This window comes from Desmodus rotundus, chromosome 10 (assembly GCF_022682495.2).
Source record: "Desmodus rotundus isolate HL8 chromosome 10, HLdesRot8A.1, whole genome shotgun sequence".
In the NCBI taxonomy this organism is placed as follows: Eukaryota; Metazoa; Chordata; class Mammalia; order Chiroptera; family Phyllostomidae; genus Desmodus; species Desmodus rotundus.
The window spans coordinates 41,716,808-41,730,846 of record NC_071396.1 but is presented as its reverse complement, the minus strand read 5'-3'; the positions used below and the strand labels follow the sequence as shown (position 1 = coordinate 41,730,846).

The following is a 14,039-nucleotide window of genomic DNA, read 5'->3' as shown; positions in this document are numbered from 1 at the left end:
GATTCCCAATCAGGGCACATGCCTGGGTTGTAGGTGGGGTCCCCAGTAGGGGGCGTGTGAGAGGCAACCACACATTGAGGTTTCTCTCCCTCTGTTTCTCCTTCCCTTCCCCTCAGGCTAAAAATAAATAAATAAAATCTTTAAAAAGAAAAGAAACAAGCTACAGATTGGGAGACTAATTTGAAAAGTATATATCTGATAAGGGACTTGTATTCAGAATATAAAGAACTCTTAAAACTTAACAGACATGAAAATAAGCAACCTAATTAGAAACACACACACACACACACACACCATTAAAGAGGACAGCAAATAAGCACATAAGATGTGCAACAGCATTTGCCATGAGGGAGATGCACATTAAACCCATAATGAGATACCACCACACAGCTGTCAGAATGGCTAAAGTCAAACAGACTGACAATGCCAAGTGTGGCTGAAGATGGGGAAGAACAGAAACTCTCATACATTGCTGATGGGAATGTAAAATGGTACAAACATTTCGGAAAACACTTTGAATGTTTCTTTAAAAGTTAAACATATACCGTACCTACCACATGATGCAGCCATCTACTCTTAGGTATTCACACAAGAGAAAAGACAATGTTTCCATACAAAGAACCGAATGTTCACAGCAACTTTATTTATAATAACTCAACCTGAGAACAATCCAAATGTACACCAAGAGATGAATAGATAAACAAACTGTGGTACATCCATACAATGAAGTGCTACTCAACTATAAACAGGAATGAACTCTCAATACCCGAATGATGTTGATGAATCTAAAAATAACTATGCTAAGTGGTAGTTTCACGGGTGTATGTACACACACCCTCACAAAAACTTATCAAACTGTACACTTTGTGCAGTTTCTTGTACTACAAGTACACTTCGATAAAGCTGTTTTAAGAAAGAAGTACTATACAACATAGATGAGTCTCAAAAAAACCATGCTGAGCCAGACACAAAAAACTACAAAGACTTTGATTCCCTTTACATGAAACACTAACAAAGAATACATCTAATGTGAAAGCAGATCATTACTTGCCTGAATTGAAGAAGGGGGTGGGAGGTGGGGTGGGTGAGTTGTGTAAGGGCTGAGACCTTTCTGGAATGATAGAAATGTTCTAATCTTCCCTGTGATTGGAGTTACATGGGTGTATAAATTTTATCAAAACCTGTAAGAGCCCTGACTGGTGTGGCTCACTGGGTTCGGCATCGTCCCACAGACCCAAAGGGTGTCAGTTCAATTCTCAGTCAGGGCACATGTCTGAGTTGCAGGCCAGGTCCCCTGTTGGGTGTGTGTGAGAGGCAACCAATTGCTGTTTTTCTCCCTCTCTCCCTCCCTTTCACCCTCTCTAAAAATATACAAATAAAATCTAAAATTAAACCACTTATGAAAACATACATTAAAATGGGTGCATTTTATAGTAGGTAAATCATACTCCAATACAGTTGATTTAAAAGATAAGGCTAGCAAAACTGGATCACTGGCACAAAAGGCGAGACGGTCTTTCTAAGATTAGGCGAAATAATCCCACAACCACCTTATCCTCCAGCTTTTGTCCCCACGTTGTTAGCAGTGGCAGTAGAAAGATTAATAACTCAACAGGACACCGCCATCTATGTACAGACCCCAGTAAATTCTGTCCCACTCCCCACAGGACCTACCCTAAACCTACACTCTTCCCTTCCAGTTAGAAACCCCTTTTCCTAACATTCTCTCCAAGCCGAGAAAAAGTTGCCTCTGCTTCCTTCTCCTGTCTCACTACTCCATGGGACATTCCATTTTCCCTTTTCCTCTCTTACCCTCTTCTGCCTGTGACTGTACTCGTCTAACTACTCACTCTCCTGGAAAGGATATTCATTTCTCTACACAGTTCTTAAACTTCATCCTGCAAAAACTCAAGATGCTCTTCCTCTTGAAGCTATTAATATCCTCCCTTCAGCTACTGCCCCTCTTTTTGTTAAAATCAAGCTTCTCTAAGAAATAGCGTCTACTGCTACCCGTTCGCCCTCATGCTGCTTTAATGTGGCATCCTCTGGTGAAAAGTCAACCACTTCTCACTGTCAAATACAACAGCCTCTGTTCACTCCAGCACCTCCTTGATCTTGTCTCTTTGCGGTATCTGCCCCTGCTTATGACACCCCACTCCCGTGGCTTCACATTCTTTGACTTGACCCTCCTTACCCTCCAGGAGCACCTTTTAAGGAGGTATCCCCAGGTACTGTCGCTGCCCTGCCACTCTGCAGGTGCTTTCTCTTTGGGCAGCACCATTCCCACTTACAGTTTTAATTCCTTAGGAGCCTGAGACTCAGTCCTCATTTCCTCACTACTAAAATGCTGTACCGTCCACACATAATGCCGAAAACAGAGCAATGTCCTTAGCACAATTTGGGAAGTACTTTACAGGTTCGTTTCGTCTGACCATTCCCAGTTTCTGACTCAATTTGCATATTATAACTCCCAAAATATCACTTTTTGGGGGTAAAGTTTTATTGACATATGAAGAAAAGTACACATATCCTAAGTGTATTATTTACGAATAATCATGAAGTAAAACATGCTTACGTAATCACCACTCACAGCAAGAAATATAAATCATCACCAGTAACCCGGCAGCCTTCCCTCTCACTCACCAGTGCCTCTTCCCTGAACATCTTACACTCTGAAAGCATTGATCTATGCTTTACCCTCTACTTTCATTACCGGACCACCTGCCCTTCCCGTCTCCACTTCTCTCTTCCAGTCAAACTCAGGCATCTTCCTCTGTGGCAGCGGCTCATCTTTGTTCACAGAGCACTTGAAATGCACCTCCACCACAACACTTTTTGAACTACATCACGCTACACTGTACATTCATTATTCATTTGGAAGCTCTTCAGAGGGCAAAGATCGCACAGCACCTATGTCTATGGCAACTAGCCCAGTATTGCAACAAAACAGTGTCTCCTATACATGAAAAACTTTAAAACTCAGACCTTCTTTGGAAGAAGACCCCTCTATATCTAACTTTACCTGTGCGACATTCATTGCAGATAAATTTTCCTCTGGGCATCTCAGTTAATCCAAGGCACTCCAGGTGGAAAGCCCCACAGCACTGAGCCTCACACAACAGCAGCTCACCCAGTTTTTCACAGTTCTGTTAAGAAAAAGAAAACAGATCTGTCTATAGAAAAAGGCTTTTAAAAATCCCAAGCAGGAGGCCCTCATGAAGAAGATTAACAAGCAGCTTTGCCAGAAACAAGGAAGCCCACCAATCATTTAGCCAATATTTAATGATTACCTCCTCTACGCCAGGTAGCACAAGGCCCTGGGTCTCGTGGTTCTTACATTCTAAAGACAGGAAATACAAGTAAAAACTTAAACAGAAAAGGTATCAGACAATGATAAGCATTAGGTAGAGCATTCAAACAGATCTTTGGATGGGGTGATTAGAAATGGCCTCTCAGACTGGCTATGAATGGCAAGTCGGCCATGTAATGTGAAGGAGACGCAGGAAGGCAGTGTGTATACAAAGTCCACAGGCGGGAACAACCACGGCATGTCTGAGAACCACAAGGAAAGCCTGTGTCACTGGACTAAAGTGAACAAAAGTTACAAGTGGTAGAAGATGAGGTATGAAAGAGGCCAAGGCCTGGTTAGGTGACCTTACAGATTACAATACAGCGTTTCAGATTTCAGATGTTCCATTAGAGAGCTTTACCAAGGGAAGGCTAAAATTGGATATTCATTCAAACGCAGATCCCTGTGACTGCTACATGGAACATGAGTTTAATAAGAGTAGAAAGGTGAGACCAGAAGCAAAGAGAATCAAGAAGACTACTGCAATGGTTTGAGCACGAGCTACCAGCTAGCTGGACTGGGTCAGAACTGCTCTGAAAGGGCTCCAGTTAGTGTCTGAACAATCCTTGAGCTATGAACCAGCTCAGAGAGACCACCCTCCTCAGGTGGTCTCACCTAAGATGGGGTGTCACTTAAGATAGAGCCTTAGGAAATAAGCATCTAGATCTATCATTTTGAAAACATTCTAGAGTTTATTAAAATTCTGCAAATTCCCAACATTTGTTACTTTTCACCCCTGTAACAACCTGACTTCCCCCCCATAGTGGTTAGCGCGCGCACACACACACACACAGAGTCATATGCTCATTACGCAAGACGAGAAAGGGAAAAGGTGGCTAGGTGAATCAAGTATCTTCAGGAACTCAAACAACTAGAACAGCTCCTGGCCACTTAACATCAAATAAATGAGTAGGCCTTTGAGGGGAAAAGCCAGCGGCAGCCAGAGACTAAGAAGAAACAGCAAGGTCTTAGTCAGTTTGTAGTCTGCACTAGTCTCACGGGTTTTGCTATCCCACATTCACACATAAAAACTGACAAGTGCCACAAGTATTACATATTTTGTTTTGTATATTCAGAGTGCCAGTGACATTAGGTTCAATGTACAGTAAACAAATTGACCTTCATCACTGAAGCAGAAAAACTTCAATTATAGTATATATCAAAGAATATATCTTTCGTATTAACCAAATATATAGAATAACCCTTTAACTATAATTCATCTTTCAAAGTGGGACACTTGAGAGTAAAAAGAGGCACTACTAATAAGTTATACAAAGAAAACATTTAAACAAAAATTGATCTAATAAACAAGCCAGGGCTGCTGAGTCACCATAATTTTAATAATTTTTAAAAAAAATCCTCACCTAAAGATATGTTTATTGATTTTAGAGGGAGAGGGAGAGAGGGAGAAACATCAATCCGATGCCTCCTGCACATGCCCCAACCAGGGACTGAACCTGCACCCTTTTGGTGCATGGGATGATGCTCTAACTGAGCCACCCAGCCAGGGAGTAATCACTTTTTTGTTAATAAATGTAGTGGGCCAAACAGCCTCTAGGATTAACCCTGAGTTTGGGCGCTGGTCTAAACAATCAACCTTCTTTGAGCAAAGTGTGTGTGTGTGTGTGTGTGTGTGTGTGTGTGTGTGTGTGTGTGTGTGTCATACACAATGTATATACTAGTAAAAATGAATAGACAAAGAAACTGAGATAAAATTATATTTGCCATAATAACATTCTAAGTCCAGGTTAATACTACTTTTTAGCTGTTTCAATTAGGAAAAAAAACCCAAGCTATATCTTCAACTTTTTATATGCCAGGTTTTAAGAATTTATTGGGGTGGCCAAAAAGTTCGTTTAATTTTTTCCGAATGATGGCCCTAGTTGTGATTAGTTGTCTTTAACTTCATTTGAAACAATTTTGTTGAATTGTATTGTGACAGCTGTCACATCAGCGTGTGCTTAAAAAAAACTTATCGAAATTACTAAATTTTTGTGCAGCCATTTTAATATTGAAGATGGAAGAAAATATGCAACATTTTTGGTGTATTATGCTTTATAATTTCAAGAAAGGTTAAAATGCAACTGAAATGCAAAAAAAGATTTGTGCCGTGTGTGGAGAAGGTGCGGTGACTGATCGAACGTGTCAGAAGTGGTTTGCGAAGTTTCTTGGCACTACGCACATCCTGGCCAAGTAACTCTCTGCGGGGGGCTGTCCTATGCACTGGAGGATGTTCAGCAGCACCCCTGGCCTTGACCCACTAGAAGCCAATAGTGGGAGACAGCCGACATACTCAAAATATCCAAGTCAATAAAGTTACTGGTGAAAATGAAAAATGTCTTTTATTTTACAAAAAAACCCCTAAACAGACTTTTTAGCCAACCCAATACAAAGGTAAATCAAGACCATAAAAAGAAAACATAACCAAAGCATCCATTTAACTGACTCTCCTCCCAAGCTGAATAAAGGCTCTTCAACAATGAGGTGGAGCCACATCTTATATTAGTGGTTTGGTTAAGACTCTAAACCCAGACCGTCTGGGTATATATCCTGGCTTCACTATTTAATATCTCTGTGCCCGTTTCCTCATCTATAAAATGAGGATAATAATGATAATCTACCTTATAAGATTTTTATGATGAATATGATGTGTAATATCTACAGTGACGGAAACAGTGTTTAATACATAGTAAGTACTATACAAACGTTCACTAATTAAATAGAAAGATATAGGCAGTAGGTCCTCTAAAGTTGGTACATATATGATAGATCCTGGTCCTCTAAAGTTACTACTTTAAAGCGGTGAATAAATAAAATAAATCTCAAAGCAAAATTACTAACAAACTGAAAAATTCCTTACAAACTAAAAGATTTTCACCCTGATAGGTACAGGGGAAAAAAGTGGTATTTGACTGAGCAACCACAGATTCACCTCTTCCATCTCAGACCTGTTTTGAGACATCTACTCATGGACAACAAGGGCAAGTGATTCACCAACAGTAAATACTTCTCTTTTCTCCTTTCGTGGGGAAGGAAAGGAGGTAATCTTCAAAGGGAAGTGACTCCACTGGAATAATCCAATAAAATTATTATTCTAATCGAGATCGGCCATTAAGAGACGGAGAGGGCTTCTCTTCATAGACGAGCATACAATCGAAAGGCAAGTGGGCAACATGCTCTACCTGACAAACGTTCTCCTTGAGCGCAGCCCCTCCACCTCGCTCGCCCTGCAGCTTTCTAGATGCAGGCATCCCGTGGTCGGCGTCCGTGCCCTCTTCAACAGCCTCCTTGGGGCTTGCAGCGGTCCTGTGTGTCATCAGGTCTCCCTTGCAGAGAAAAAATAACGCCCCACATCTGCATCATTGACGTCTCCTCCATGTGACCCCCTCCCTCAGGGCTGCTATTTGTCTAGCCATCAGCACTTACAGGTGTTCAGCCAATCACGCGGGCGGACTGCATGCAATGTTAGTTCTAACCCTGCTGTGATTGGGCGGGTAGTGGGCGCCTCATGCCCTGCCACTAACTGCTCTGAGGCTGTTCCACTGGAACTTTTTGAGCTGTTCCATTTTAAGGTTTCACTAAGGGAGAGAAAACATTCTTAAGTTTATTTGATTACTTATTTGTCCTTCCAAGATCAGTGTTTCCTAAATAATGCCCCTCTTGGGCACTCTATTCAAATTGTCCTGGAAAGAAACACTTCTCATTACATATAACGTGTGATGCTGGCCTAACCTGCTCTAATGCTCTTTTAACCTGAGTTGTAAAAGCCAGACATAGCATCAATGACTACACTGATGCTCTATAAGGAAAGAGTTTTAAATCTATGTCTGTTTCCTAAAAGCCGAGGTTTATAAATAGCAGTCTAAAATCAAGCTGTTGATAATTTCGAGAAATAAGCAAATGAGTGTTGCCCCTAACTCCAGCAGTCTCAATTCGTTTAAAGGGCAATATCCAAGTTCACTTGGATTGCATGGTTACTGGATGTTGTGCTCTTTGGTTTTCAGAAAAAGCTTACTTTTCTGATGAAACAGTTATACATTTCACCTGACACCTACAGCACAGGATGTGATCTTATAAAAAGGTCATACCCACAGATGCCACATGTGCCTTGACTGATTTTTACTAGGGTCAGGCTACATATTCTGTTTCTCCAGGATTGCTTATAGCCATTAACCATTTCAGTAGCATACTGTTCTTAAGAGAACTCAAGGGAAAGAGGGATGTGGCCTCTACTGTGAAAAGTAGCTTCATTTTGCAAGGTCACAAGATTAGGAACTGAGTAATACCTGTAAGCCTGGAGTGTCTCTTGATGAGTCTTCATTTTTCAGTTTTTTATAATGCATCCTAGCTGTAGCATGTCTTTGTCGTTTTCGCCTCCTTGGTTTATCAAACATCTTGGTAGTGCCTACAACATGAAAAGAGGTGTTAACTGCTAGCAAATGATATACATGCCCAAGAACTCCTAGCCTCAACTAAAGGAACCTCATAGAATTATGGAATTTTAGAGTAGAAACTAACCTTAAAACCTGTTATATTCTCCAACTCTGTAGATGAGAAACACAGGGGCAGAGAAGAAAGAGACTTACCCATGACTATATTAAGATTTTTGGAAATTAGCTACATATGTATAAATTCTGCCTCGTACAGATTAAATAATAAATGTATGGGTAGGTTATTGAAGCAATTTCATTCTATATCAGTGATTTTAAATCTTTTTCGTCTCATGGCACATATAAACTGCTAAAATTCTTTGGTACATGCCCTGACTGGTATAGCTCAGTCAGGGTGTGTGTCACATTGGCGGAACATCATTCCACAAAAGCGAAAGTCGCCAGTTCGATTCCCAGTCAGGGCACATGCCTTTGGGAAGCTACCTTTGCTCTCTTGGACTGACTAATGGAGATGAAGAAGGTCTGCTATCAAAGCTACTGATAGCCTATGACTAAAGGAAGAGTTAATATAATGGCAGAATAAAGGTTCAAAATTTTCACAAGCTGAAATATTTAGATGAAATACAAAAAGGATAAAGTGCAGGCTGTAGGTTTTATTTAAAAACTAAAGTATAAAAGTATAGGAAAGAGCTGATATTATTTTGTAAGGTTTTTTTTAAAGCAAGAAAGCAAATTGATAAGCCTAAGGAATATGCACAAGGTTAAAATAATCTAACATACTTCTAGATTTACTTATTAGAAAACTTAATAATCACGATCAGTTTTAGAGAAGTATGCATTTAAGACCACAGAAAATGTAATTGTCCCATGATACCCTCTGCTGGCAGACCACATCTGATGCAGTGGGCTCAAATCTGGGCTAATGTCTCAGGAATGATAGTAATCAATAAATGTCATTTGCAGACAAAGGATCAAAGTGGATCAAAAACTGGCATGGCCCTGGTGTGGTAGCTAAGTTGGCTGGAGCATGGTCCTATACACCAAAAGGTAGTGGGTTTGACCTCCAGTCGGGGCACATATGAGAAGCAAACAATTGACTCCTTCTCCCTCTCCCCCCTCCCCTTAAAATCAGTAAGCATATCCTTGCGTGAGGATTTTTTTTAAAAACTGGCATGGAAAAATCCAGGGTGGATAGTAAGATAGTAGTGTGGCAACTAATTTGGTCAAGTCTGGGTTTAGTTCCCTAACACCTGCCACCTCTTTCATGTTCAGGGTTCTTCTATATAATAGAGATAATAGGATAGTACCCTAACTCTTTATGACGCTTTAGATTGATTAGCAGTAACGGTCCTATGCAGAGGACCTGGTAAAATAAATGCTCCAACTCCGATTACTATATGCATTATTGAATGAAGGGCTGCCCATTCTGCCTGTGGGCTGAAGTGAAATCATTTAAGTAAAAGTTCCAGGAGTCAGATTCCAATTTAATCTAAAGATTCCTAAGCCCTCAAGAAGCAACCATGATTAGGCTGGAATATAAGCTCTCTTTTTCAAGCATATGCTCATGAACTAAAGGTCACAAAATGTGATAAAAGAAACTAAGACTATTTGTCAAAAGACTGGCTTATTTAGGTGATTTGTAATTTCCCTCTCAACTCAGATTCCCTACTTTCTGTCCTACAGACTCAAAAATTGAATCAAAACCAAGAAAGTAATGATGCAGTCTGGAGAATTATCTAAAAAGAAAATTAAGGATCCTATTTTTCTCTACTGTTCCTAAAATTTCCCTGTGCTAATTCTAATTTCATTTAACTGATTTTAGTATAAAGCTGAAAATGATGATATAATTTTCTAGTGTCATGCACAATTTTAGTACACAAGTTTTGGGTGAACAAGTCTTAGAATTTGCAACCTCACTGGTCTTGCTTACATACGACTTACGTGACAACTTTTCTGGTTAACTGACAAGGTGCTTCACACTCTCTTGCTTTACACTTTTTAAAAATACTCACCTCCACCAAACTCTTTAGAACGAGATCCAGCACTTGATTCAGTAACATTATTCTCCAAGTGACCAGCTTGATAACACTACAAGTAAGTAAAATGCAACATAAAATAAACCCTACAGTATAAGCCAAGCTGAATGGTTTATTGCCATTGATACAGAATCCCGGCTATTTTTAATCAATTGAAAGAACGGTATGATAACAATAAAGGGTTCAACAGAAATTTCATAGGGAAAGGCATCAGATTAAAAAAAAAAAAAAAAAAAGCTCCAAAAGACTAATGACCACCACATGCTCCTTAAGAGAGAGAGAGAGACACTTCCGACATATAAAGCAGATACAGAATACAGCTCTGACTTAAGTGGGAAAAGGAAGAGAAGGGGTATATACCCAGAGACTCACCATCTCAGTTCTATTCCATTCCACCCTGTATTTAAAAATCTACCTTCTTAAAATTGTATTTATAGTTATTAGATTTTCTACAATGTTTGTTTGATGAATTCTGAATATTAAATAACTGTAAATCATCAAATGTCTAATTACTGTACATTAAGGTAAAAATAAAACTCAAAACAAAACATTTAGATGTGAAGAGTAATTCCTAACACATTGTATTCCTCTACTACTAATGTTTGTATGAATTAGTTCCACTCCAAGAAAATGTCTTCTCCCACAAGAATACTTTCCATCATGACTGTAAAACAAAATTGAGTGGCCACAAAAATTCAATATAATGGATGCTATTCTTGCTATAGTCTCCAAAGTTTGAGGTCAAAACAAGATGAAATATAATTGTGAATTTCCAAATGCTCACCATGTACGTTAATAAATCATAAGAATACTACTCTCCTCATGTTCAATGTACATAAGAATCTTACAAAGCCAAATAAACTAAAGGAACAAATGTTAGGTATCCAGTTAAATGGAACAAAAGACTAGAAGACAAACAATTTCCATTTTTTAAAAAAAGAGACCATCCATTATTCAGATAATCAATTTATAGTTCTTTGTTTAACCCTTACCCCAAAGCTGCAGAACAGAAACAATGAGAACGTTCCCAAAGCTACAGAGACAATGCAGAAAATATTCTCATTTCCATTTCCAACCTCATCAACTTATTTTGTAAGTTAAAATAGATGTAACAGGACCAAAAAAAGAGAAAGAAAATCACACTACATGAATAAAAACCCATCAGCTCTTCTCAGAATGACAATAAGCACAGACTTCAGTAAGCATGTTGGAGGACATGCCTGCGATGCCAATAACCTCCTCTGCACATACTCTGGTGTGAACAGGCATTAAGCCCCTGCACCTTTAAGTTACCATTACCTCAACAGATAATCCCTCCTTCTCTAACCCACGACTGATTCATCCACAGACAGGGTGGCCCAAGGTGCAGTCCCAAGATGGAACTGCATCATGGCTTCAATCTGATGACAAAATACACGTCAGAGTAACCAGGACCTCAACTGTGCAGCTGCCCAGGTCAAATGTCAGGACTACTCCTAAAACAGAAATAGAGGTTACTCTCTCCAGAGTCTGGTTCTAGTCATCACCAATAATCGTGGTTTCCTACTGTTCTAGTGCCAAATATAACGTCCATCTCCTCATCAAAAAAAAGTTAAAATGCAATACTGACTTATTAATTACATCTAATGCTTAAAAAGAGCCAAAAATATGATAGGGAATTACAGAAACATCAAAGACTTTTAACAAACGCTCCGAGAACAACTGGATATCCATATGGGGGCAAAAAAAAAAAAATCTCTTCAAAAAACGAAGATGAAACAAAGATCTGTACGTAAATTCCAGAATCAAACTCCTAACAGAAAACACAGGAAGATCACTTTTCTGTCTATGAAATAAACACAAGGTGTTAGTCATAAAAGAAAAAAAATACATCAAAAATATTCTCATGAAAGACAACTAAGAACATAAACAGACAAACCCCATCCTGGGAATATTTATAGTACACGTATCTATCCAAGAACTTACATCCCAAATATAATAAGCACTTCTAAGTAGCAACCATAAAAAAAGATAAATAGCCCAACCAAAAATGTATGTATGCTTGAACAGTCACTTTACAAAGATAAAGGAATAACACATATTAAGAAGTTCAACATCGTTAATCAGGGAAATATAAAAAGAACCATAGTTAGATGTCGTTTCATATCCACCAGAATGGCTACATTTAAAACGACTGACAAACCAGAAGCTAGTAAAGATGTGGAGCACACGACCTCTCGCACACGGCTCGTGCAGTGTGAGGCTGTGGAACCACTCTGGAGAACGGTATGGCCAGTTATGCCTAAGATAAACACACATGAGCCAGCATCCCACAGCGAGAAATGAAACCGACAGACTTGGGAGTAAGTATTTGCACTTGCCTGAAGATTAACAGCCACAAAAGGAAAACCTCAAATGTCCATCAACAAGAGAAAGACTAAGCAAATTGTACTTGGGATACTACTCAGTAGTAAGAGGGAATGACCTACTAATTATTCTCCTATGAATGTACCTCAAAAATGAAGGTTGAATAAAAGAAGCCAGAAAAACAAAAAGAAACAATACATATAACATTCAGGAACAAGCAAAAGTAACCTACAACGACAGAAGAAAGCAAGTCTTGCCTCTGGAAAAAATGAGAATGATGACCTGAATGAAAAAGGAACACGAGATATTTCTGGGGTGATACACAGGTAGTACTTAGATGGTATATATAACTTCTATCACACAAAACAATTAAGGTCTATGCATTCATTTTATTGGTGTCAATTATATTGCAATTAAAAAAAGAGAAGAGCCCTGGCTAGTGTGGCTCAGTTGATTGAGCACCGGCTTGCGAACAGAAAGGTCACTGGTTCAGTTCTCGGTCAGGGCACGTGGCTGGGTTGTGGACCAGGTCCGCAGTTGGGGCCATGTGAGAGGCAATTATTCAATGTTTCTCTCCCCTCTCTTTCTCCCTCCCTTACACTCTCTCTAAAAATAAATAAATAAAATCTTTTTTTTTAAAAAAAAAAAAGGAAAAAGAAAAGACTTCTCGGATATACTTGCCTACATAAATTTAAATTAAATACATAAAGTAAATTATGCTTTTCATCTCCTTAGGGGAAAAACAATAACCCTCAAACATGGCAAGTCACATTTTAGATTAGAAAATGACATTTGAAAGAGCAAGATTATACAAATTAACACTATATTATAAGCAATCAAGTCATCTTATTCCTTCAAATCATTCATCCTATTCCTTCAAATCATTCACTTATTATGTGTCAAATTATAACTAATAAAACCGGGGGGAATTAATTTTCTTAACTGGCCAGAATTCTTACTTTCTTTGAAATTTGCATCACCTCACCTCTAGCAGTAAAGTAACAACCTTCCATTCCATGACTTATCTGGTATGACACTACTAAATTTATCATCTGATTGCAAGTGTTACTTGCACACATAAAATATTTGACTAAATTCCAGCTTCCCTGGCCCTTCTCATCTACCTCTCCCAAGAATAGCTAGGATTCGAGTAACACACAGCCAGGAGAGGAAGTGCTGCAGAAAGAAAGCATCACAGCACTATTAGAATGACACCTGCGCAGAGAGGATGGAGAGTTGCCAACCCGTCACAGAAGGCCCGTCACAGAAGGCGGTACAAACTGAGACAGTCTGGAGAGCAGGAGACGAGCCTAGGAGTGACTGGAGCGTCCATGTCATCAGACAACTTTGAGAAGAATAAGGAATTAAAAGATATAGGGTAGTTTTTAAAATAAGGAACAAAAACACAAATAAACTAAAATTTACCTTTACACGCTAATACAGATTGGTGAATATCTAACAAAAATAAAAACTTAATGTGTGTAGGATTAAAAAAATAGGAGTTTGCTATAGTTAAAGAAGTCCAGAAACTCAAATTATTTGATGATTTTTCTTTAAAAAAATTTTTAATAGGAAGTCTATACATCACAAAACTGAAATTCTAACATTTTCCTGTGTTACTCCTCACAGTAAGGGGCATAAGATGTTTCCTAAGGAATCAATATCCAGCTGTTATCCATTATAAAATAGGAAAGGCAATTTTCTATTTCCATCTACTATTGAATGATGTCTTCTTGGCTACTAAAACCAAGTTTGCAAACTCAAAAACTTAAATTCAAATGTTTCTGCCTGGATTATAGCTCAACTGGATCTTTTCCAAGGTGTTACGCAGACAGGGCAATGGGATGTGAGCAGGTTAATGCCTCGTAGAGACAGAAGTAAAGCAGAAATCTGGTAAGAGCTTTTGAGCCCATGAAA

The 14,039-nt window shown here is 38.9% G+C and overlaps 1 protein-coding gene across 9 annotated transcripts in view; it reads right to left on the bottom strand.

Moving 5' to 3' along the window:
• Positions 1–14,039, bottom strand: part of NSD1 (nuclear receptor binding SET domain protein 1) — a 119,249-nt gene that overhangs the window by 32,273 nt on the left and 72,937 nt on the right. For all 9 annotated transcript variants that reach the window (XM_053912968.2, XM_053912973.2, XM_053912966.1 and 6 more), the window contains 4 exons: positions 9,753–9,828; positions 7,636–7,754; positions 6,532–6,675; positions 3,023–3,146 (listed from right to left, as the gene is read on the bottom strand). In XM_053912968.2, coding sequence (XP_053768943.1) covers positions 3,023–3,146; positions 6,532–6,675; positions 7,636–7,754; positions 9,753–9,828 — 463 coding nt within the window. The remainder of the gene's footprint in view (positions 1–3,022; positions 3,147–6,531; positions 6,676–7,635; positions 7,755–9,752; positions 9,829–14,039) is intronic.